At 35.7% G+C, this 27,339-nt stretch overlaps 1 protein-coding gene across 2 annotated transcripts; it reads left to right on the forward strand.

Annotated features, from left to right (window-relative positions):
* The first annotated feature begins 1,382 nt into the window (after nucleotides 1–1,382).
* On the forward strand, nucleotides 1,383–27,082 carry LOC109206679. Of its 2 annotated transcripts, XM_019369525.1 has the most exons (11): nucleotides 1,383–1,786; nucleotides 6,309–6,534; nucleotides 6,686–6,772; nucleotides 7,059–7,176; nucleotides 7,844–7,901; nucleotides 8,512–8,654; nucleotides 13,402–13,576; nucleotides 13,649–14,243; nucleotides 14,783–14,895; nucleotides 23,035–23,278; nucleotides 26,719–27,082. In XM_019369525.1, exons 1-11 carry the CDS (start codon nucleotides 1,566–1,568, stop codon nucleotides 26,941–26,943), a joined length of 2,205 nt encoding a protein of 734 aa, XP_019225070.1. In that variant the 5' UTR covers nucleotides 1,383–1,565; the 3' UTR covers nucleotides 26,944–27,082. The 2 variants fall into 2 exon arrangements, with proteins under 2 accessions (XP_019225070.1, XP_019225071.1); XM_019369526.1 differs by lacking the exon at nucleotides 7,844–7,901 and having other exon boundaries at nucleotides 7,059–7,228.
* The last annotated feature ends 257 nt before the right edge of the window (nucleotides 27,083–27,339 follow it).

The following is a 27,339-nucleotide window of genomic DNA, read 5'->3' on the forward strand; positions in this document are numbered from 1 at the left end:
ATATATATATAAATAAATAAATGATCTATCTTGATGTGAAGTAATTTAAAGATGAGTTCTTTTCCAAGACTTAGGGGGAGAAAGCTGAGAAAAAGGGATCCTCAAGTTTAGCTTCTGCTTATTCTTCTTCTTGACGATCTTCTTGTGATCACGCAGAACACAAACATCGCCATTGTAGATGAATAAGCTATATTTTGAGGATTCTGAGAAGCAAATAACAAATGGGTGGGCGGGGTAAATAATCGGAGTTGCGTATGTGGGAAAAGTAAACAATTTAGACTTGAATATTAAAGGGTAAATAATTTGGGCTTAATGGGTATAAAACCAGATTTTTTCATTTTTGGATGGGAGGCAAAAACATCAAATTACTCTCGTTTAAATTAGGGCCGCTTATCGGGCGGATTGGGCGGTTATTTACTCTTAACAGTTTGGCTTATCGGTTATCGGCTTTTAGATGTATTAATCCGCTAGCCACCCGATAAGATATCGGGTGGATTGGCATCGGTTTAGCTCTTATCGGACGGTTTAACGGCCTAATTAAATCTATATTGCACATGAGGCAATTACCAAATTTAGCGAGGGTCCAAAATTTGCTTCGCCGTGCTTCAAATGTATGCTGATGTTGGTCAAAGAATGAGATTTCTTGCTCTTGTTTTATAATTGGTCCAATTTTCTTTAGATGTCGCTCTAATTTCTAAACAATCTAAGAACACCTGCCGAAATGTGTGCGGATTGACGTTTTTTTTACATGCAAGCAAACCTGCAGATGTATGTGTTAAACTCAATTTAACAACAGATTCTACTCGTTAAACTATCTCTTGTGTTTTAAGTTTTGGTACTTCCACTGCACCTATTGGAGGTGGTAAGAATACGTGAAGCAATCAAGTAAATTGTTTTTGGTTTGATACGATTGAAAAGAATGAGCGAAGCAAGCAATTAAAATTTGTTTATCTTTTCTGTTTAACAGCCTGCCCNTTAATATATATATATATATATATATATATATATATATAATATATATATATATATATATATTATATATATATATATATATTAATTCAATATATATATATATATGAATTAATATATATTTTTGATTAATTCAATATATATATATGAATAAAAATAATTTTTATATGTATATATATATTCTTAACGGGTTAACGGATTATCCGTTAAGAAAATTGAATAATCCGTCCCCAAACCGATAAGCCGTTAATAAAAAAATTCAATATGTTCCCCGTCCGTTAAACCGTTAACCCGATACCAATAAACCATTAAGCTTCGATTTCGGTTGGGTTTTCGGTTTCCGTTCGGTTTTGAACGCTCCTACTTTAAGCGGACATTTAAAAGGTGACCAATTTTCTAGCTAAGCTAAACAAAAAGCTCGTCACAGGACAAATACTGATTTCGCGATTGGCGCGTCCTTGCCTTTCCTATTCCCTAATCCCTATAATAAAGTCCGTTACCAATTAGAACCATATCTATCCGCCGGCGGCAACCGCCGGCGATCGATCTGAAGTCTGAAGTTGGAAAAAGGAGAGAAGTGAAGGCAAAACAGGAAGATGGAGAATGAGAATGCACTGGGATTGGGGAAAAGTAACAAGCAGAAGAGCAATGGAAACGAGATTAAGAGTATGTTAGCGTTGAAATCCATATTCTTTTTCAGCGGAAAAATGCGTGACGGTGACAATGAAGGTGTTGATGATGTAGCCACCACTCCGCCTTATCAGCCTTTACCTTTTCTCTCTCCACTCGCAAACTCTGTTGTCTCTCGTTGTTGCAAGTAAACTCCTTTTCTTTCCATGTCCAAACATACAAATGTATTAGTAGCTTATTGTCTCTGAAATGCGATTGAACATAAGGCACGAGGCTGCTATTACCAGTGTACCCATGCTGAAGTTTAAACAATGCCTGTTGGGTAGATGGTTTCAATAATCTACTTAATATTTATGTTAGCATGCTATTACAATGCGAATGTGCTCATTTTCAGAGGCGCATCCATGATTTGATGGTTGCCGGTGACACTAAACTTACCACTAGTCAAGGAGATTGAATTAGGGGGTAAATTTGGTTGGTTTGCTTTGTTTAGAATTAATTCGATTCGGTTCGATCCTTTTTGAATTAATTTGATCACTTTACAAGATATTTGGTGCAATAATAAATACGTGATAAGTAAACTGAAAATGTTGGATCCTTTATTTGACATCAAGGAAAAGTTGACCTTAAATAGATAAAAGAAACAAAAGAGTTAAATCAAATTCAAACAAAAATTCGAGATCTAGAAAAAGAATACAGAAGCAAATATGATTTTATAATTTGAATATATAATAAAAATGGCATTGTACAAAGAGAAGAGAAGAAAAGAAAATGAAGAAAGGAATAAGCAAGGCCAAGAGTAAAAGTAACATTAGCTTGCTAATCTAGTAAAGCAAGTATCTATCTTGGGCATTGCACCAGTAAAAGTGGTACCTTGACCAAGGCACCTTGGGTCACTTTGTGACTTCGGTTGCCACTCTTCAAATATAGACGATCTTTTGGCGTGAAATTCTAGTACATACATCAAAGTCTACCCAATCGACCGGATGGCACCCCCATCCTCTCCATAGATACGCCCCTGCTCATTTTACAACTGTATCATGGGCATTAGCAGGTATCGCATGAGAGAGAGAGCGCGCAGTGTAGTCAAAGGCTCATTTAAGGCCGCTTAAGCCTTGAAGCTTAGAAAAGCTCAAGGAGGGCGCTTCACGTTGCTTAAGTTGCGCTTCAGTGTAATGCAAGGCACTAAGGCTTGTGCCTCATTGCACATGAGTTCTCTCTTGAATCAAGCGGCACTAAACAACAAATATAATCGGAAATAAGTGTATGGGCTTCTAAGGGAAACATTATGAATGAATTTGTTACTTTGTTCTTGAATTACATATAAATTTTTATTTTTTCCTTGCACCTTTTTTAATTAAAGCCCACACTTTAAATGCGCTTTGTGCTAAAAGCCCAAATAAACCTAGAGCGCTTTTTAGAGCTTTTTGCTTTTGACAACACTGTGAGAGAGAGAGAGGAGGGAGGAAACATTTTGGCTCCTCCAAAATGTCATAAGAAGTTGCGTTAGTATTTTGGGTATTACCTTGTGCATCAATGAAGACAGTGAGAAAGCTGGACCTTGAAAATTGTGTTTGCTTGTTGTACGGGCATTAGGCAAGTGTTCCTGTTATACCTTAGTCTTTCTACAGCCACCATGTATTGGTAGAAATGGTTGTTGATGAAAGAAAGCATGCATGTAACATGCCAGAAATGTCTCTTTGCTTTTTGTCCTCTGTTTACATTTAAAGACAGTTTGGAGTCTGGATGGAGGGATTTGACCTAATCATTTGCACCTTGTTGGATATACCAAAGAGAGTTAGGATTCAACGTGCTTTGGATTAGTCATGCAAACTCAAATCACATTCAATATCAGCCTTTATTTTGGGTTCGTTTCAATGACACTTGAATACATGCTATTTGCAATTTATTTGAGGTGACTGGTGAGCTGACACACGATTGCAGTGCTTAAGTGCAAACAATTGGGATAGCTAAACTCAATATTTTAGGAAAACGAATGATAGATGATGTAACGTATAGAATCAAAATATGATGATTGAACTAGATGAGTGGTATGGGAGTATTTTATGATACCATGATAGCCACCAAAGTGAAAGGCGAGTTATATAGAATAATTGTCCGCCTAACCATATTATACGGGAGTGTTTGTTGAGCTTCTAAGGCCCAACATATGTACAAGATTAGTTCCATAGAAATACAAATATTATGATGGATGATTGACCTGTGGTTATACGAGGTTAGATAACATTAGAACTGATCACATTTTACAGAAGGTGTGAGTAGCACACATTGAGGACAAATGAAGGAAGATACTTGGGATAGTTTCATCATGTCTTACGTTTGTTGAAGATGTTAAATGAGACGAGCTAGATCTGATTTTTTTTTGTCTGGTAAGGTAGACGTAAAATCACACGAAAGGAAGTTATCTTGAAGGACCTAAAATCTCTTGAAGCGCATGCACACTTATGGAGAACCTCTAGTGTTAGAGATCACAAATTTACTGAGTAAATGTATGAAATGGATCCAATAGGAAAATGGATTGTGAGAATTCATAAGCTGTCCCCAAAACAAAGTAGCTTGAATTGAGGTGTAGTCTTTTTTTCCCATTTCTAACATCTAAATGATGTACGAAAATTCTCTGCTTCTTGATTGAGCTAGTTGTGCTTTTTGGTTGAAATGATCAACCATATTACAAGGACATCAATCACTAATGATGTTTGCTTGTAACATGATTTCCTTGGTATTTAAATTTGAAATCATCCTTAGTCTATATGATGCTAAAGAACAATGGGGCTCTTGCACTTCTCTTTTTTATGGTTAGAGGTTAGTGATTGTTCTTGGTTTCATGTCCTCTATGTAACTTTCTAGGGTCCTGATGTCCTTGAATAGTCAACTCTACTGGAGAGCCGAGTTAAATGTTATGCATCAATACTTTTATCTATTTCTTTATCTCGAGAATTGATGTGGTAATATACTTTCTTCTTTAGTAGGAAGTTCTTTTAATAAATCTTACAATTTAAATTAGTATTGTTTTAGACATTTACCATTTTATCCTTTCGTGAATATACAAATGTGATTTATCTTATCGTGAATATACATATTATTTCTGCCAAGAAGTTGGGTGACAGTAGATCTTTAACATCAACATTCAACTCTAAACTGGAATGAAATTTTTTTCTAACAGCCAAGCGGTGGGGAGAGAGACTCCGCTAGGAAATAGGAATCTTACTTCATTAAAAGCAAAACAAAGTCTGTCTTTTTCCTTTTCTTGGAGCTTAGGTTTTAATATAAAGAGTCAAGCACACAAAGAATAGAGAATTTAAGCTGTAACATTGCTTCCTTTTCTTAAAAGGGTTTTGGTTAAAAAATATAGAATTCATGTTAACTAATTTCAACGGTTGTTCAATCATGATGAAGGTAAAACTGGTCCATCTAACGTAAAAGCTCTAGCTCCTCTTTTGTTTTTCACTTTTGTTGGGAGAAAGGATGCTTAGTGCATCTTTTCTGTGGCACTCTTCTTATATCTGTAGCTGTCACTTTAAGTTTTAATAAAGGCAGAAATGTCTAGGATTTTTTTTCTTTTTAATCAGTTAGGAGAATGAATTTTCTACTAAACAATTGGTGTCACAAGATTTTATTTAATAAATCATTTGGTACAAAGCGATGTCATAATTCAATCAAGATGTGTGTCTATTCTTCTTGATTTTGTTCTGATAATTATTATGTTGATAAATAGTTTTATTACTATACCAGCACTAAGCTAAGGCTTGCATAATTGCACCAGAGTCTAGACTGAGTCCTTATACAATTGCAAGATAAGTCTAACAGGATTCAACTAGCACCAAATAGAGATTTTGAAGACATTTATATACAAGATATATGATCCTCTATTCCATCATAACCTCTACTGTTCCTATCTATTTACACCGTCCACAAAATGCCAAGGGGAATTTCATAAAAAGAAAAAAAGAAAATCCAAAATGATATTTTTCTTCAAACTGGTCTCTGTATCTTCGTTATCCTCTGACCCTGCTGCATAATGCTTCTTTTGAGCTTCCTACCATAATACACTGCACGCCCAAACAAGTTCAGAAACATACTCATATTATGCCAGGTCAGATAGCAATGTAGAGAAAGATGGTCCACATATTCTATGTAAGTGCACCTATTATATAAACTGAACCTCTTCTTTGTAAATTAGCTTGCGTAGGCACGGATTCTATAATGCTGTCCATTCAAAGAATGCCGCTTTTAGTGTGGTTCTTGTTTTCTGTAGCATTTTCCAAGGCCGTTATGCATCTTTCTTAGAATTCAGATTTGTCAGCAACTTGTGACAAGATTTTACAGGGAACCTCCAATCTGTCTTGGCTGTCCATAGCAAAATATCGGTCCTCTATCAATTTCCCAGTAGAAAGTATCCTTCAGAATTTTCCTGACAATTATTATTTCTGGTTACTGCACGTTCTTTTATTCTGTTCATAATCCACAGACATACTAGACCACATTCTAAACGCATCCTTAAAGCCTTTCCGAGAAAGAAATCTGTGATAGAATTTTTTCCCTTTTCACTTTTTTCTGTAGAAATCGAACAAGAAGGTGACTTGGTGAAAATCTTGCCACAGTGCCACTAGAGTTTTAAACTTTCCTGTAAGCTAAGATATTTGTTTATGAGATGTCTTAACTTATTGTCTATTCTGCCTCAACTGCAGGATTTTGCAGTTACATATTGAAGAGTTGCAACATCAGTTTGATTCAGATCTTCCTGATGATGTTAAGCAACCTTTACTGATATATGCGAGGAACTTTCTGGAATTTTGCTCCTTCCAAGCTCTTCAAGTGGCAACCACCCAGCCTGATTATCTGAGCGATAAGGACTTCCGCCGCTTGATGTTCGACATGATGCTAGCATGGGAGGCTCCTGGTGTTGGAAATCAAGTACTAAACTACATGAGATATCATTTAGTAGCTCTTTTTCAAGATTGCTTTCTTTTCTTAATTTCTAAATTCCAGTTGCTATGCTATAGGTTTGGCTGTCCATTTGTACGTCTAATTTTCTGATGATACCGTCATGGGTTTGTCTTCACAGGAAATTGCTGCTTCTGATGAGAGGGAAGTGGAGGATGAAGATAGCTGGTCATTGTTTTATTCGGATTCTACAAATATGGCTGTTCAGGTTGTAATGGATTAACATTTTCCTTCATTTAGTATCTATTTTTGGAGTAGAAATTTGTAGGTTACTACTTTTGTCTGTGACAGAAAATTGTATACCTCCACTATAGAAGGTTCTATACTGTTTGAAGGCATTAGAAATAAAAATTCGTTTATATCTAAAGAAAGAAAAATATGTTCTTTCTTGGGGTTGCATTAACTGCAAATAATTTTCTCAGAATGGCATCATGTTTTTTCTTGAAGTTTCTGCTGCCATTTGTTTATCCATTTTATTTCTCTTCTCTTGCCAGGTTGATGATAAAAAGACGGTTGGTGCAGATTCATTTTCACGAATAGCTCCTGCTTGTGCTATTGTTGCAGACATTATAACAGTTCACAATCTTTTCGATGTCCTAGCAAGTTCTTCAGGTCATCGGCTTCATTTCCTTATATACGACAAGTACCTTCGGAGTCTTGAAAAGTATGGTCCATTACTGAGCATTAGTTGTTGGACCCCACTTTACCTTTTTGTTCTTCGGGTACTTTACTTTCTCACAAAAATTGAAATCAAGCTGGTCACATATCTTTTGAGATTAGTTGGTTTCAAGTCCTCAACTAAGGACATAATTTTCACTGAAGACTTAGAACTTTCATTACAAGATGGAGTTTACCTGATGCTCGAAGATGGTAAAGCATTATTTAGATATAACTTGGAAAGCTGCTTAAAGATATATTTAAATATGAAAATAATTTATATGCAGTGATACTGCATAAAGATGAGCTAGAAATATTGGGTATGTCATTTCGAATTTCTTAAAAATTTTGTTGTTCAATCGGCTCGGGGACTATTATCATGCTTCTCCTAGCTTCATTTATTGAAACTATTTGCACATATCTCCCTAACTCGTTGGTGTTTTGGAAGACATATTCATGCACTTACTCCCACTTCTCCATCTCCTGCAAAGTTTGCCTGTTCATTTTGATGTTTGCTGTAGGACTAGACAAACATGGACAAACATCGACTGACAAAGTTGATCTTTCTTTCGACCCACTTGTACCAGCAATCTGTCTCAAATTTTGCATTCTGTGATCTCAGATGTCTTGTTTCCAGCAACAACAATTAGGGAGAGGGGGGAGTTTCTCACTCTAGCAAAGTATTGTTGAATTTTCTATTCTGAATTTGGTCCAAATTTTATAATTGTATTCTTTACGGTAGCATAAAATAGGGAGGAAATTATTGCCCCCTTTGTTTAGTTATCTGATAGCTTATAAATATGTTAACAAAAGCATCGGATGTGAATTTTTCTGATTTTGGCCTTCTAATTTATGTTTCTTTTTTTGGATAAAAGTAATAAGTTTCATTTAAAAAGGGGCAAAAAACATGCCCGTTTTCGTGTACAAGGAGTATACCAAGAAATATAGGATCTCACAACAGTTCTAATTTATGTTATATAATACATGATTTAAGTTTTCCATCAGCAGGAAAAAATCATAGATCTGTCTCTAGTTGAGTCTCTCTCTCTCTCTCTCTCTCTCTCTCTCTCTCTCTCTCTCTCTCTCTCTCTCTCTCTCTCTCCCTGTGTTGATAACTCAGGCTTGGACATATTTTAGCAGAACCGTCATGGTAATATTTTGTTTTAGAAACTTTACGAATTGGATGCACTTGTAGACTTGCTTTGATATGAAGTCTTGGTATATCCAGACTAAGATCTGGCGCTTAGATGAATGATTACTTATCAGTTGTTTCCTCATTTCCTACTGCAGGGTGATAAAGGCAGTTCAGAATCTCAGCGGACCTCAAATGATGTCCAACCTTTCTCTTGCAGAGGAAGAGATAATTCTAGAGGTAGATGGTACGGTACCCACACAACCAGTTTTGAAACATATGGGAATATCTGCATGGCCTGGTAAGTCATAGTCTTTTTTCTCAAAAGATGATTCCAGGTTTGATGCTTTCAGTACCATAACTCTACTAAAATCATCTAAAGATAATTTCATTCCTTTTTGAAATATGAAACAAAAGAAGGTTCTGAAATGGTAGTTTTACATTTTCATTTTTTTGGAATGAAGGCTTTGCAAATTTTAGTTTTGGAGGTTTAAGGCAGTGACAAGTGGTTGCGAGGCTGACGGCATGTGAACTGTGTTTCTTCAAAATTCTATAAGAAGCACCAAATTTTACCATATTATACAGTAAATAGAATAAGTATCTGTTTCTGTCTGAAATATTTAATGCTATATATTCATGTAGATCTACGTCGCATTAAACAAGATGAGTCAAGAAGTACCTAATCCCCCCAATAAAAAATGAGTAACGGAGTAAAGACAAGTGAAACACCCTTTTTTTTTGGTTTTGATAAGGAAACTAAATATTCAGGTTGAGGTTCGGGCCCCAACCTCAATGATGGACATGCTTGACCAGTGAACCAGGAAGCCCTCTTTTAAAGAGAAGTGAAACATTTGTAGGTGTAAGAAATGAAAAAAAATTGCACAAAGTTTCCCAGAATATGTTGAGTTTTCCTAGGGTCGCTTGGTTGAGACGACGAACACATTGCATTTTAGGCTCTGGATGTGATCAAGTACTCTGCAAAAGTGGGGAAAAAGGTAATAACAAAAAAATAATTTGCAGGGTGTGCTCAAGCAAATCAGGCATCTGGTTTGCGCTATGAGGAAGAAAGACATTGAAAGAGAAAAAAAAGATACAAAAGAGAAAAGTTCAAATGTCATAAATATTCTTGCCAATGTTCACCTATTAACTAATTCATCAAATCTGGAAGATTAAGATAAGCCAAATATACTTTGGTGAAGTAAAAAAGAAGGGTGTGTTCGCTAGCAAATTCAGTTGGATAATGATGCATCTGTGTTTGGTAAGACTGGATTACTTAGTGTATGTCCCATCATTAATATAGTAGCATCTGGTTTACCAAGGGTAACCTCTTATGAGGAATACCCATTATACAAAACATAGATGTTATTTGAATTAGAAAATACTCTGTTTTTTTTTTCTCCGGGAGAATTGATTCTGTTTCTGTTTATCTGAAAACAATTGAGTGTTTGGATAGTTACACACTTTTCCATCCCGAATGATGACCACCCCTACCTAAGTCTATTAGCTTCTAGAGCAGCATAAGCAACCGTTTGTCCCAAACTTGCCTTATTGTTGATAATCTCCAGAAAAAAGGGTTGTCTTTATGTAGCAGGTGCTACTTATATGGCAGCCAAACAGAAACCTCAACCACTTTTTTGCACTGTTTTATTACTGATTAGCTATTCTTGACTTCGTCAGAATCAAGTGGTCCATGCCTGGGAATACACATGATCTTTGGCATTGCTAGTATAGGTGGCAGGGGCTGGACAAAGCAAGAAATAGCAGGCGGAGTACTATTCCAGCATGTATTTGGGGGTGATTTGGAGAGAAAGAAACCCAAAATATTTGAGAGAAGCACAAATCAGTCTGGTGGATTAAGTTAGATTCTATCATGTTATTTCATTTTTGGTGTAAAATGGAATACGTAAATGAGGCATAAACTCTCCTAGAACCCATAGAGGCCCTCTAGGATTACATGAGGGCCATACTTTTGGTGTTTTGCACTGCACAGAAACTCTAGGACTAACTTTGTGCTGTTTATAAATACAATTATTACCTTTTCAAAAAAAAAAAAAAAAACCGGTAGACGAACGAACGAGTCTTGCCATTTCAGGTGAACTGTCAATGCTCATTTATAAAGTTTTTGAATTAATGAAAAGGGGAAAACAAGAAAAAGGTAAAAAAGGAAGGAAAGAAGCATGTATGGGTAATATGGAAGGGAAGAAGAGGAAGGAAATTAAAGGCAAGAAGCAACAAAGGGTGTGGTGGAGTGGTAAGTACTCCTTCATCCTTAACCAGAGGTCTCGGGTTCGAGTCCCTGGGTATGGAGTCGCCTTTGTTAGAGAGTGCTTAACCCCCCAGTGTGGGACTTCCCGGTGTGAATCCGGATTTAGTCGGACACTGGGTGGGAAACCAAAAAAAATAAGAATTTGAAGGCAAGAAAATAAGAACATTGACGATGTGGAGGGAAGGGGGAGTGGTTGGAGGTGATGGGACATTGAAGGCAGGAACCAACGAGGGTTGTGGTGGAGTGGTAAGTACTGCTTCATCCTTAACCAGAGGTCTCGGGTTCGAGTCCCTGGGTATGGAGTCGCCTTTGTTAGGGAGTGATTTACCCCCTAATGTGGGACTACCCGGCGCGAATCCGGATTTAGTCGGGCTCCAATGTGAATACCGGACACTGGGTGGGACACCAAAAAAAAAAAGAATTTGAAGGCAAGAAAATAAGAACATTGACGATGTGGAGGGAAGGGGGAGTGGTTGGAGGTGATGGGACAGTTGTGTAAGGGGAGGGAAAGATGATTAGCAGAAGGTGGGGTAGAAAACGATAACTTTGGGTAGGTATGAACAAGATAAATGAGGTAAACGGGAAGCAAACCAAACTAAAAGAAGGTGGAGTCTGAAGGGGAATGGTGGCTGCTGCTTTTGGAGGGAGATGAAGAGGAGAAGAGGAATGAAGAAAAGGTTGACCCTCACCCTAATTTTAGGCGGGATGATAACAGTAATTTAAGATGTATTACATGTGGGATTCCTAAATTTGATACTAATATCAACCCGTCTAAACAAGATAACTAGGGAATTGAAGAATACTAAGTTTGATAATTGGCTAATTTGACTTTTAATACTATACCAAATATGGGAATTGGAGGATAAGGAGTCTGTTGGTTGACTATTTTGACTTTAATCCATATCAAACATCGGTTAAAAGAATTCCAGGGATCTTGAATTGTCAAATACAAAATAAATAGATAAATCAAATCCAGAAAAGAAATTGTGCTATTTATCATGTTTGATATATAGTCAAGCCACGGTTGTTCCGATTTTTTTGGTTATAGTGATTGGCTAATATACACCTATAAAAACGTTTGACATTTAAATCTTATTTGGCTATCCCAAAAATATATAAAATATCAGTTTGCTTTTCATATTTTAATGTTATAAAGATAAAAAAATTATTTAAATTTAAAATCTCAAAAGATATTCATATTTCACTAATTAAAAGATGGTGAACTCTTACCCAATGGGATACAAGTATGTTCATCTTTCAACGGAAAAATCCTTAATGATTGAAGTATGTATTGATGTACTCCCTCCGTTCCAATTTATGTGAACCTGTTTGATTGGGCACGGAGTTTAAGAAAAAATGAAGACTTTTTGAATTTGTGGTCCTAAATAAGTTAAAAAGGGGTCCGGAGTATTTGTGATTATAAAAACTTCTCATTAAGGGTAGAATTGGAAGTTTAAACTAAATTGTTTCCAGATTTAGAAATGGGTCATTCTTTAACGGACCAAAAAGGAAATAGGTTTACATAAATTGGAACGGAGGGAGTAATATTCTTTGTCAAAAATGGTGTATTAAAGTTCCAAAATATCTGTTCAAAATCTCTAGACCTTTTATTAGTAATATGAGAGACTCTAATTCAATGTGGTTATGATAGCAAAGCCGCACAATGCTTTCCTTATCATGAAAATAAATGACTAGCAACAGAAGTGGGAAATAGTAAAATCAATCAATATTTGAGTAAGGTTGTTACGAGGAGTAAGTTTACAAAAAGTGTACTGTTATATTGATGGTTGTTGCTATTATAGGTAGAAAGCTGTTGCAGAGAGGTAACATATAACATGAAGAATTGATTTTAAAGAAAATTTGGCTGTTAAACTGAAATTGTTATAGAGGGTGGATGTTATAGAGAGGTTTGACTATATCTATCAACAAAGCTATCAAGCTTCATAATTTTCTTGAACTAAGTGAAGGTGTAGGTGCTTTTTTTGCTGATTCTAATACTGCAAAATACAGATTTCCAATAGAAATTTGATCTGTTCACTCATTTAAGTTCCTCATAAAATATTTAGGAGACCTGTCTATTTCTTAATCAAAGTTTACCAAGAACAATTTTGATCGTAAAGACTTCATGACAAATTGCTTTATTTTTACCGTTCCTTAAGACGATGGTATATCGGAAACAACCTCTCTGCCTTTATAGGCTAGGGGTAAGGCTCCGTAGACACTACCCTACCCAAACCCACGTATGGTATTAAGCTGGGTTTGTTGTTGTTGTTGTTGCTGCTGTAAAGACTTCATGACAAACTTACCTTTTCTCGGAAAGGAAAAAAAAGACTTCATGAAGAAGCATATTTTCAAAACTTTCCTTCTGATGATAATTTGTATAGAGTTAGATATAGGCAAATATCATTAGCTATTATACATTTGGACCTTCATTTTTATATTGTTCCCCACCTACCAAGAACAACTTTGATCCGAAAAGACTTTATGAAGAAGCATATTTCTAGAACTTTCCGCCTGATGATGATGATTCATATAGGGTTTGATATAGGCAAATACCATAAACAATTACACCTTCACTTTACAAGAAAGGTGATCACCTACGTTGGGCAAGTGAAATTATTTGTACCTATCAACTGCTAGTTAAGAACTATCTGTTTACTCATAGAGAAGAAGAAAAAGAAATCTATCTGTCTACTGATCGTTTGTTGTATATTTAGTCCTTTGCCTTTTTTCCCCCTTAGTTGCTAAGATGCTTTATTCTTCCATTTTCCCTTTCATCCAGGAAGGTTGACATTAACCAACTATGCTCTCTACTTTGAGTCTGGAATGGGCTTATATGATAAAGCAGTGCGATTTGATCTAGCGTCCGACTTGAAACAGATCATTAAGCCTGAGCTAACTGGACCTTTAGGTGCTCGCCTCTTTGACAAAGCTGTTATGTACAAGTCGTCATCTATGTAAGTTTCATGTTCTCAGTTGAAGCTATGTATCCTAACTCACCATGGACTACTAACGTTAAGTTTGTACAGGGTAGATCCTGCATATTTTGAATTTCCGGAATTTAAAGGAAGTTCAAGACGGGACTATTGGTTGGATATCTGTCTTGAAATCCTCCATGCTCACAAATTTACTCGGAAGTATAATATCAAAGAGGGGCAGCAGTTTGAAGCACTCGCTAGGGCTGTTCTTGGAATTTACCGATACAGGGCAGTAAGAGAGGCTTTTAAGGTATCTTCTTCCAACTATAAAACCCTACTGTGTTTTAACTTGGCAGAAAGTCTTCCTAGAGGAGATGCAATCTTGGAAACTTTATCAAGCCGCTTGACACTCATGAAATCTGCCGGCAATCATTGTGGATTATTGGGTTCTCCTAGTGCAAGGAGACAGGTGATACACCCAGTATCACGGGTGTCACTTTGTAGACTTGGTATTATCTCATGCAAGGAGGTTGACATAATTGGAGAAGCAACAAATTTGGTTGGAGATGTCTGTGTTGGTGAGGTAAATCCTCTGGAAAATGCTGTCAAGCAGTCAATGAAGAACATTGGAAGGGCTGAAGCTGCACAGGCAACAGTTGACCAAGTCAAAGTTGAAGGAATTGATACTAATTTAGCTGTAATGAAGGTGTGCAGTGAACTTCTTTGTCTTTCTCCTTTTGCTTAATGTATCGTTCCTGTGATTCTGGAGATTGCTGCTACTTGTTCTGTTCATGATAGTTGATCCCTGCTAAGGACAGTTCCTCGAACAGGAATGCTGCCTTAAATTGGGAGTTACTTCAGTCGATCCTATGGTTAAAAATGGTGCAAATCTGAAAAGCTGCAGTTCTTTTTTTTTCCCCAGGGAATTAAGAACGTAGCTTGATTGTTGTTCAGCAGTTCATATGTCTTTTGTTTTTAGAGTAGTTAGCAGCTCCACTAATTTGTGGCACCCTTTGGTTGGCTTTGCTTATTGTTGTAAAATTAGAACTGAGGAGTACCTGTTGGCTTTGCTTCTTGTTCTTAAAATTTGAAACGAGTTCCTGCACTCATCTTTGAAGAGTATCACTTCATAAACGGGATACTTGACTTGTGACGCATTATTGCTGCTTAGAAACTTACTAGTCATAGAACTAGTAGTACATAATGTTTCCTCATTCCTCAAGATCATCTTTTTTTTCTTCACAGGAGCTGCTTTTCCCTCTCTTCGAATCAATTAACCACCTTCAACAATTAGCTTCGTGGAAGAATCCATGGAAGTCAATATTATTTATGGTGCTTATAAGCTATGCTATAATCAGGTATCTAAGACTTATCTTTTCCTTTATCTTATGTGCGGGACAGAACTCGTGTCCAGATTTCTCCTTATGGGATGTGCATTGTCATCCCTTCCCATTCCTCGTTACCTTCTCATAGAAATTAATTGTGACTCTTTATAGAATTCCAAATAAATCACAATAATGCTCCGTAATGGAGGAGGCAATGCTGTAAATTTACATAGTTCTTGTATTGTTTCAAATTTTAAAAAGAGTTACAACAAGCCTGTAAATTGATTTTTGCAACATGAGTGCTGTTACAAGAAGCCACATTGCTCTCCCTTTCTTTAAGAAGCCATATTGCTCTTATACGCCTATAAAGTCCCTTCCTTTCTCACCTTTTCATAAAGTCTAGTAATCTCTCATTATATGAGTCAGCCGGTTAGACCTACATCTACATATTTCAAAAGAGATGAGTGTTGAAGATGAAACATTCAATTGGCTACTGACTTATAAAAACAATCAGTTAGCTTGTGAATATCTAAAGTAGGAGGAAATACATCTTTGGGGTACATAAAGCACCAGGGGTCGTGTAGCCCATAATGGGATAGTCTGGATTAACTATCCCGACTGGGCAGTGTTGAGGGGTTAATGAATGAGCTCGCTACACTTTGGTATGTGTTTGGTATATAACACTACTCGTGTGATATCCTTATATATATCTAGTCTACATCTCTTTCAACCTGAATAAAAAATTAATTTACAAGTGTAGCCACTGAAGCAATTGTTCTGATGTGTAAAGAAATTACCAAAAACTCATATTTTCACCAATAATATTTTCTCCGGAACAACAACAACAAACCAGTATAATCCCACATAGTGGGGTCTGGGGAGGGTAGTGTGTCCGCAGCCTTCCCCCTACCTTGTGGAGAATATTTGCTCCAGAACAATAATGCAAAAAGTAAAAGAGAGATAACGCAAGACCCAAAAAGGAGAAAAAATTAAAAGAACATGATTGCTAAAGAAGAAATTTTCAAGATAAAAAAGTAGAAAGGGAAAACCATAGAAGAAAACCCAACAAGAGAAATATAGATAATGTGACACTGAAAAACGGGAGAAGAGGCTTAACGTTTGGGTGGCTGAAATGGAGGAGGCCTGGGGTAAGAGCAGAGGGGTAAGGGACTATGAGGGAGAAAGAAAATTGGAAGAGGAATTTTTGCCGCCTTGTCTTTTAAAACTGAGGGAAACATGTACTCTTTTATGTCTTATTCCATTGGATTAATATTATGATCTCTTTTATGGGCTTCTTTATCAACTCTGTTTATGACTATTCATTCTGATGTATGGGGTCCTACCCAAACTGTTTCTTTGTCTGGTTGTCGATGGTTTGTTACTTTCATTGATTGTTGCACTAGAATGACTTGGATATATTTGTTAAAAGCCAAAACTGAAGTTTTCTCTTGTTTTTAGTCATTTCATAAGATGATTTGTACTCAGTTTGATGCCAAAATAAAAATCTTGAGAGCTGACAATGGTAGCGAATACATGGATAAAAGATTCGTTGCTTATTTGGAATCTAATGGGATAGTCCATCAGACTAGTTGTCCTTACACTAGTGCACAAAATGGGGTCGCTGAAAGAAAAAATAGGCATTTATCAGAAGTAGCAAGATCTTTTATGTTCACCATGCATCTACCAAAACCTTATTGGGGCATGCTATTCTAGTGACTGCCTATCTTATCAACAGAATGCCACTTAAAACCCTCAATTTTCAAAGTCCTCTGGAAGCTTTAAAGGGTAAGAATGAATACTCCAAAGGTGTTTAGGTGTGTTTGCTTTGTCCACACTTAGAAATTCTGGGAAACTTGATTCTAGAGCTATAAAGTGTTTTCATTGAATATTCTCCGACACAGAAAGGTTACAAATGTTATCATTCTCCATCTAGGAGATCTTTTGTTAGCATGGATGTTACTTTCGAGAATCAGTATTACCTCATCACCTTTTCAGGGGGAGAGTAGTAAGGAGGAAGAGGTGATTCTACCTAGTTCCATTACTGGACCTCTTGATGACATTGTCACATGGGAAAGTGAAATTGGAGAAATAATTCGGGGGAGACTATTGGGCGTTTGGATAGGCCTAATTTGAAAACTTACTCAAGGAGAAATAGAGTAGAAGAAGCCATCATGCAATCTACCGAGGCCGAACCTTCTTCTACTGGTGAGTTATCTACATTTCCTAATGGTTAGATGAACCTATTGCTTACATAAAAGGAGTTAGATCTTGCACCACCAAACATCCTTTATCTAATTTTGTCTCCTATAATTCTGTATCTCTTTTTTTTACAAAGCCTTTGCTTTGTCTATTTCTTCTGTGTCTATTCCCCAGAATTGGAGGGAAGCTTTTGCAGATCCTAAATAGAAGCAAGCTATGATTGAAGAAATGAAAGCCTTGTCAAAAAAATGAGATTTGGAAACTTGTCACTTTACCATCAGACAAGAAGTTGGTTGGCTGCAAATGGGTCTTCATTATGAAGCACAAAGCTGATGGCTCGATTGAAAGATTCAAAACAAGATTGGTGGCTAAGAGATACACTCAAACTTATAGAGTGTATCAAGAGACATTTGCCCCTGTTGCTAAGATGAACACTATTAGAATTCTTTTGTCTTGTACAGCTAATCTTGATTGGGACTTGCAACAATTTGATGTGAAGAATGCATTGCTTCATGGAGACATAGAAGAAGAGGTGTATATGGAGATTCCTCCTGGATTTGATACTGTGAGAATACACGGGAGAAAAATCTATCTTTTAACAATGACACAATGAGCCCTATATATATATATATATATTACATTTTCTACTCCTACTACATATAGGAGTAGGACATATTCTACTCCTACTACATATGAGACTAAGATTATTTACACATAACTATCTAACACTCCCCTCAAGCCGGTGCATACAAATCATATGTATCGAGCTTGTTACATATGTAACTAATACGAGGACTAATGAGGGACTTGGTGAAAATATCTGCAAGCTGATCATTCGACTTCACTACAAGTCATACCAAACTGCTGGATAACTGTGCTGAACTTACCAAACGAGAATCGAGAAGACTGCTCTAGACCATAAAGTGACCGGCGCAAGTGACATACAAGGCCATTAGAGTTTCCCGAAGCAATAAAACCAGGTGTGCTGATAAACAAGAGTTGGCCGAAAAGTCGCCGGAGAAATTTGAAAATAGTGAGATTAAGCCGAATTCCACATTACAAAACAGGTTCTAAAACATCACCAGAAAACAGAAACTTTTCTGGAAATCAATGTTCATGCCGAAAAAAGTGCACTGTTCACGTCGGTAAAATTAAAAGTTGTTAGAATTTGATGTAATTTATATGGGTAGGCTCAGAATCACTAAGCGGGTAAGATGTCCCGAAGAAGTTTTGTCCAAAAGTGGCCGGAATGGCTCACACGTGTAGGAAAAGTAACTGTCTCTTGCCGGAACCCTAGTTCTCGCGGCGTGTTAGGGACTTCCTGCCGGTTTTTGCCGGAGCAATTGACTGGGGTTTTGTCGCCTGACTTTTCCCAACAAGATGGTAGTGTTGGTTTTCGCACAACACTTACCGATGAGGAGATAATGCAAATTAATCTTGAGTCGTCAACCGAAAGACGCACGGTGACTGACTTTTCTGTTCCGATGAGAGGAGGATTTCTAGGGTTTGGTCTCACAAGAATTCTGGTTTTGATGTGGTACTGGTATATGCACAGTACCACTATAGCAGTGATGAACCCCGAGAACAAGACGAAGTTGCCGGAAAATTGCACAACGACGAGATCTTTCTTCCCGGATGTCGCTGAAATGACTTACAACGATAGTTTTCTCACTAAAGCTTTGATACCATGTGGGAATGCAGGGAGAAAAATCTATCTTTTAACAATGATACAATGAGTCCTATATACATATTCTACTCCTACTACATATGAGATTAGGACATATTCTACTTCCACTACATATGAGACTAGGATTATTTACACATAACTATCTAACAGATATTGCACAAAGTCAAGGAAAGGTATGCAGATTGAAGAAAGCCTTGTACAGACTGAAGCAATCCCCAGAGCTTGGTTTGACAAATTCTGCAAAGCAATGGTCTCTTGGTTACCAACAAAGCAATGCTGATCACACCCTTTTCATAAGACATCTTACGTGTAAACTTCCTCTTCTCATAGTTTATGTTGATGACATAATAAGAGATGACAAAGAGGAGATGCCCCGATTGAAGAAGTTGTTGGCACATGAATTTGAGATCAAGGATTTGAGAAAATTGTAGTAATTCTTGGGAATTGAGGTTGCTAAGATCAAAGAGGAATCTTTATTTCTCAAAGGAAGTATATTCTGGATCTCCCGAAAGAAACTGGTATGACAGGTTGTAGACTCGCAGAATCGCCCGTTGAAAACAATCACAAGTTAAAAAGTGGAGTTGGAGAGTTAGTTGATAAGGAGAGATATCAGAGAGTTAGCCTGGTGAGTCCGTTCATGCATGATCTCCGAGATCCTCATATGTAAGTCTGCTCCAGGGAAATGTCTACTTTTCTTCAAACATGATCACCTCCAAATAGAAGCCTTTACAAACGCGGATTGAGCTGGATCTCTGGATGACAGAAGATCTACATCCGATTACTGTACGCTCGTAGGAGGAAACTTGGTTATTTGGAGAAGCATGAAGCAAAGTGTAGTTACTAGATCAAGTGCGGAGGCAAAATATAGAGCTATGCTCCAGGGTGTTTGTGAACTGCTTTGGCTACAAAAGCTACTAGAGGAATTGAGACTCTGTGAAAAAGCAAAACTTTCCTTGTACTGTGACAATAAGGCTGCCATCAGTATAGCTCATAATCTAGTCTAGCATGACCGAACAAAGCATGTGGAAATTGATCAACACTTCATCAAAGATTAAATTACAACTGGTGTTCTCGAGTTTGTTTCATGTGCTATCGGAAAAACAGTTGATGTATTTACCGAGGGCCTCAACAAACGGACTTTTCATACATTAGTTTGCAAGTTGGGCATGTGCGAAATCTTTGCACCAACTTGAGGGGGGAGTGTTGATTGGCTTAATTATTAGGAAAGATTTGACTCTGATTGAGATTTGATTTTATTCTGATTTGTAATTGAATATAATTTATTTTCCTCCCTAAAATAGTAATAGGACCTAGTGTATAAATACCTTTGCTTGATGTAAGAAATACACATAAATACAAGAAGCCTTTTCTCCTTCTCAAAAATCTACAAAGAGCCCTCAGGGCCTAGCTCAAGTGGCAAAGGGTGGTGGATTTGTGTCTTATGTCACAGGTTCAAGCCCCCACACCATGCAAAGCAAAGCCTGGTATTTAAGTAGAGAAGGTTAGAGGGGCGGGCCCATTATCCACCGAGTTTCGAAGGTTGCGGTTGGTCCAAAGGATCGGCCCCAGACGGATTTCTCGGTCATCAAAAAAAATCTACAAAGATTTCATTCTTGAAAATTCAGGAGAAGCTTCTCCATCTATTTGTTGATTGCAATGTACTGACCTGGACTGGCAGTCATCATGTATATGCAAGTATTCAAACTTCTCTTGATCCTTTTTGGTGGCAAAACTACTCCTGTATCTGGTTTAGATTCTATCATCCTTTCTTGTCTACATTATGTCTTTGGTATCTTTCCCGCTATACTTGTGTGAACCAGACATAACTGGATATGACCTTTAAACATAGATTTGGACACAAGCTTTCTGCTGTAGGTGGGGACCCAATATGCCAGACTTCATTTCTGCCAGACTTCATTTCTGTTTAACACCATTGGTTGTTATGCGTCTTGAACATCAATAAGGGATCCAAATTTATCATGACCAAGGAGAAAAGTGGCTTTGAACTGATTCAGTGGTTGGTGTACCAGAAGACAATATGATTTATGTTGAGATCTGAAACAGAATTATGATTAATGGGATTTCCAACTTAGTAGACAAATAATCTGAATTCTTTTTGTCAATGAGACCTATTTGTGAAACTCATACATGGTCTAATTGCATTTGGGAAGTTGTGTTTTTGTGTTGCTTAGAGTTAAATTTTCTAAATAATGTACTTGTGGAGTAGTGTTGACTGAAATTTTATTGATTAAGTTCTGAGCATTTATCTTTCTCCTATCTTGCCTTTTTTCTTTTTGACGATGTAGGAAATTACATTAATGCTAGTTCCAAGATGTAGTGCAATTTTTTCCGAAAAAGTAATAAGGAGGTACTACAAAATTACAGAAGGGCATCATCAGTTGCATATAAATTTTGTAACCATCTGTTTTTAACAGAAGAGAGATGATGTTTGCTTCCTTCAAAGCATCTTTTATACCTTCCCAACCAAAGAGTCCACATGATGCACGTGCGATCTATACTAGATCTGACCATGATGCAAGATCTAGAAGGCCAAAAATCCAATAAATTCAAGAAGTCCAAGAAAACATCCAAAATTAGGATTTCTTTCCTTGAAGATTAGGATTTCTTATTTCTTGTTTCCTAGTAATTTAATTCTTATTTTAGTAGGATTATATTTGTAGTTTTAGTCAAACTAGGATTGTTAGTTGGTATCCCATCCTTACTAGAATTCTCTTTTCTATTTTAGTTAGGATATGTTTTTCTTACCCTTATTCTTATTCTAGTTTAATTAGGATTAGTTTTCTATAATCCATCAATTTTACTCATTGTAAGGCCTATTTAAAGGGCTCAATATGCTGAAAATAATGATGGGTGATTAGTTTTTCTAAGCTCTTGCTTCAAAAACGTGATTTAATTTTTATTTCAAAAACGTGATTGAGCATCTAAATCTCGGTTACCAAAAAGTTAACCAAACCCTGACTGTTACGAGAACATCATCGGATTTCAAAGTGGCACGATCTAATTCAAAATTTTCACCCAATTGAGCAATATTATTACTTTAATTTTATTTATCTTTATCTTTTAGTTAGGAATTGGTTTAAATGGAGCGACATAGTTAGGTGAGGATTCGTATATTCGACTCCGACTTGCTTGGAATTAAAGCATAGTACTCCCTCCGTTTCATATTAGATGAGGTAGTTTGACTCGGCACAAAGTTTAAAAAGAAAGAAGAAGACTTTTGAAACTTGTGGTCTTAAAAGCTTAAGGGATTAAAGGTTTGTGGGGCCATGCCATTTGTGTGGCTATAAAAGCTTCTCATTAAGGGTAAATGGGTAAAATGAAGAGTTTAAAGTTTGAATTATTTGCAAATTTAGAAATGTGTCATTTGTTTTGGAACATACTAATAAGGAAAGTATCTCATCTAATATGAAACAGAGGGAGTAGTAGTTTTCTTAGTTAGAAGTAGAATATAGATAACGTTATCTTTAGTTTGTTATGAGGTTTTGTTCGTTAGTTACAGATTAAGCTTTACCTAATCTTATTTTCTTAGTTAGACTAATACTTTTACTCCCTCCGTTTCAATTTAGATGATGTAATTTGACTTGGCACAAAGTTAAAGAAAAAAAGAAGACTTTTGAAACATGTGGTGCTAAAAGCTTAAGGGCAAAAATTTAGTGGGGCCATAGTATTTTTGTGACTATAAAAGTTTCTCATTAAGGGTAAAGTGGGTAGAATGAAAAGTTTAAAGTTAAATTGTATCTAAATATAGAAATGTGTCATTCTTTTTGGAACAAACTAATAAGGAAAGTGTATCATCTAAATTGAAATGGAGGGAGTAAAAGTTTTAGGAGTTATGGGACTATCATATACTTTGTTTCGAAGACATGATGAGTAATACCAAATGAACAATCTCTCTCTCTCTCAAAAAATCCCTCTCTTATTCTTCCCTCTCATCTCTCCTACTTCTCTCTATTCTTTCTCCCTTTCTCCTTTTTTTCACTTTTTTGCTATGTCAAGTTTAGCATACAGTAGTAATTTCCAGGTGTTATAATGTTGGAGTAAGATTCAGTTCACTGTAATCATTTCTGTAAAAGGAGAATGGAAATTGATCAGCTTCCTTCTATTTGAGGTGGCTGGAAAATTGTTGTGCTTTCACCTGATAATTTCGATTTTCTGTCTTCCATCAGAACACTGTTGATTCTATCTGTCTAAAATATACCAATTTCCTCTATCCTTTTTCCCTGTGATCCTTAGCTCTTCTGAAATGTTTCATTTTTCATATGCAGGGGATGGATAAAGTACTCATTGCCGGCGCTGTTAGTTGTGCTTGCTGTTATCATGCTCTGGCATAGGAATGTCGGAAAAGGGAGGCCATTAGAACCACTAAAAATCATAGCTCCTCCTCCAAAAAATGCTGTTGAGCAGCTTTTGTTATTGCAAGAAGCTATTAGTCAATTCGAGGCATTAATCCAAAGTGGCAACATTATTCTACTGAAAGTACGAGCTCTCATTTTTGCTGTCCTTCCTCAGGTATTATCATATATTCCTCGTATTGAACTGCTTTAAATCCAATCCAATATTTGGGTTTTGATGTCATATCTTAATTCTTAGCATAATTGATAGTTATGGGAGGGGGTTACACTTTTATAGTTTGAGATGTAATGCATACATGAAAGCGAGTGTGAAAACCTAGCAATAGTTGGGACTTTACAGAAGCTCTAGCTAGCATTTGGCCATAGATTCCCAAATTTGTTTTGAAAAATCTGATTTGGGTGAAGTTTGGTTTGAAGATGAAAATGTGTTTGGATATAAGTTTTCACAACATATTTCACTTTTTTCTTTTTGAAAAAACATGAAATATGATTTATACCCACAAGTTCTAAAAAGTATCACAAATACCCAACAGAACCTTTATCAATAACATTCATTATATTATCGCAAACCATAGTCATGAACATAAATAAATTTGGTACAAAATTATCTTTTTTATAGTGAACTACATAATATACTATCAGATGACCGAGGAGACGAAGCAGCATTGTTACAAAATAATAAATGGTGGACTCTTTTATAAAATACAAAAGTTTGGGGCATTTAAAAAATGTAATAGTGATTTTGGGCCAAAACCAGCTAAGATTTGGATTTTTGGAATTTTCTAAAATGTAGATAAAATCTATGGCCAAACATGTACTTGCCAAAAAAACCCCAAATATATTTTGGCAAAATCTATGGCCAAACAGGTCTAGAAGAGTTGGCAAACAACTTGTTTTTCTGCCATTGATAATGTTGAAGAGTTTTGACACAGTTACCCACAAAAACAAAATTATTTACCCTTGTCTACCCATTTGTTTTTCTACCCATAAACTAATTACATTTCCTACCCATAATAGTTTTTGTAGAGAATTTTTTCTTTATTCTCCAATTCTTTTTTATTTCTATGCTTCTTTTCTTCTTCTTTTTCCTTTTTTTTCTTTTCTGCTTTTCTTTTTTCTCGTATCTTCTTATTTTTTTCTTTTTTTCTTTTCTAATTTCATTTAACTTCTTTTTTTTATATTCTTTTTCTCTTCATAATCTAATTTCATTTACTGTTTTCATTATTTTTTATCATTCTTTTTTTATACAATAAGAAAAATAATTCATATAGTAAATATTTGTTCACCTTTTTTTAATATAACTAGTACAATATACCTTTTATTTTATTTTTCTTTCTCATTTTTTAAATTCAATAATTAAACTGAAATAATATCAGTTGTCACTTGATCTAATACACTGAATATCACATTGACTGCTGTTAAGCACCATAAATTACATAATCAGATTCTAAGAATCTAACACGTGATTACCATGCAAACCTTGATCTCCTTCCCTATAAATATCAATACACACTCTACCATTAGCAGTAATACAACGAGTTATAGAGCAAGAAAACATAATCTACGGCAATCAAATCTCCATATATACTAGTTAGAATAAAAAATAATAATAAAATATTAAAAAATAGAACAAAAGTATAAGTAGCGAAAAAGACTTCTAGTACCATGTGATACCAATATGGTATATATGTATACCAACAGAGCATATGATTTTGCTACAACTATCTGCGACTATACTACTCTACCAAAACATTAAAGGACGCAATAAAAGTATGAGAAAATTACATGCTCGTATTGCAAGATAAATATTCGCAAAATAACTTGCTCATTTCGCATACTAAGAGGGTATATAGTTGTATGGAGTCGTTCCAACAATTGCCTATAACTATAAAAACTATTAATACACATAATTTATGTCCATCGGCACACAAAAATTCCAGCATTATTGCAACTTATGTTGATATAAATAATTTCATAATAGAATTCACTTAAAATGCAGCTAAAACAACCAAAACAATGTTCAAACTACCATATGATACCAATATGGCATATAACTATACCAACATGGTATACAGTTTTACTAGTTAATTTCCGGCAACTATATGATTATACTACTATTACATAACACACATGCGTAAAGAGAAAAATAAAAAAATAGTGTACCACATATTAATATAATAAGGTATTTCAAGATATTGTGCTATATTATTATTATTAAAAGAAAATCAAATATTGTACCAATTAAATGCAGCTAATACAATCAAAAAATAATTCAACTACCATATGATACCAATATAGTATATAGCTATACTAATATGGTATATAGTTGGAATGAATTGTATACTAAAATGGTATATTTGTATACTATTTGGGTATACAATACAAATTTGTCTTCTTCTCTGGTTCAAATAAAAAAATAGTGTACCACATATTAATATAATAAGGTATTTCAAGATGTTGTACTATATTATTATTATTAAAAGAAAATCAAATATTGTACCAATTAAATGCAGCTAATACAACCAAAAAATAATTCAACTAGCATATGTTACCAATAGAGTATATAGCTATACTAATAGGGTATACAGTTGGAATGAATTGTATACTAAAATGGTATATTTGTATACTATTTGGGTATACAATACAAATTCGTCTTCTTCTCTGGTTCAACTAATTTCTTTGCCGTTCAACTCAATTTCAATCCAAGGTTTAAAAATCTACTTTAAAATCTCCACCAAATTGACTCGGAATATAGCCACATCCTCCAATTAACATTTCAAACATACTCGGTCAGAATCTGATCAAAATAACCACAAACTCAATAAATCCAATTTATGAGTTTCAAAGCTTCAAGGTCTTTAAATAGCAGATTACAATTTTTGCAGAAGTCAGAAGTCTTGGAGATCAAATCATAGAATAAAATAGAACGAAACACGTGCTGATTTAAGATTTGTCTGACGCGTATGTGTGTGTATGGTTGTGTCAGCTCTTACCAGAAACTCTTCACACGATTTAGGCTTGGAAACCAAGCAATAATAAGAGTTGACTCCACGAATTTTCCCAATTTGTAGTATCCAAAGAAGACTGTTAACTTGTCTTCTTTCACGATGAAGCAAACCCGCCCTTACTAAAATGAATTGCATTTTCAATTGCTCCCTCACGCTGCAGGTAAATTCACGGGTAATAAATTTAGATTGCCTAGGTAGAAATTGTAATTAATTTCCAAATGGGCAAATCCGGGTAAATAGTTTGGGAGTGATAGGCATTTTTAGTGTTATTTCCCCTTAATATATGTCAGTACTATAGTTTCATGGTTTGAGATATTTCATGCATACATGGAAGTGATGGAAAACCTAGCAATATCTGGAGCTGAAGAAGCTCTAGAAATTGGATACTGCGCAGGTTTTTCTGTGATAATCAAAATGAAGGTCTAAACAACTTGAAGCTTAGAGTTAAGAAGTTATCTAAAGACAAATTCTCTCTAAACTGAAATAATTGCACTCATTTTTTTGGAATATATAAATATCATTGTTAAGTCTACAATTTTCGCAAAGTATCTATTGTTGGTGATATGAATTTTATTTTCTTCATGTTTAGGCAACCGACAGGACAGCTCTTCTACTGGTGATCATGGCCTTGGCTTTTGCTTTTGTGCCGCTTAAACATTTGATTCTTTTTGCTTTCTTGGAGTCTTTCACAACGAACATGCCTCTGAGAAAAATTAGCAGCGAAAGAGGTCTCCGACGGATTAGAGAGTGGTGGATCAGGATACCAGCAGCCCCTGTGCAGCTTATGAAACCTGATGATAAGAAGACAAGATGACTAAAATGATTCATCACAATTATCTTTATAAACAAATACTATAATTTTAAACTAACCATGAAAGCTAGGAGTTTCGATTGATGGCATACATTCATTTAAAGACATTTTGAATTCGTAAAAGAGTTTCCCATTTTCACTACGTACTACACATTACGAGCATACGCGGTATCATTTCCTCCCCCCCCCCCCCCACCTCTCTCTCTTCTTTTTATTTTTGGATGGTAACTTTTTAGTCTTCCTATTTTAGCATAATTTCTATTTTAGTCCTTGTGTTATTTGGCTAAGCACATTGGACGTTCAATTAAAACAAAATGTGTTTTCTTTAAAAAATTACCCCCTTTATACCAAAATTGCCCATATTTTACTTTCTTTCCCAGCTTGGCCCACTTTGTAAAT

Source organism: Nicotiana attenuata, unplaced genomic scaffold (assembly GCF_001879085.1).
Source record: "Nicotiana attenuata strain UT unplaced genomic scaffold, NIATTr2, whole genome shotgun sequence".
NCBI classification, from domain to species: domain Eukaryota; kingdom Viridiplantae; phylum Streptophyta; class Magnoliopsida; order Solanales; family Solanaceae; genus Nicotiana; species Nicotiana attenuata.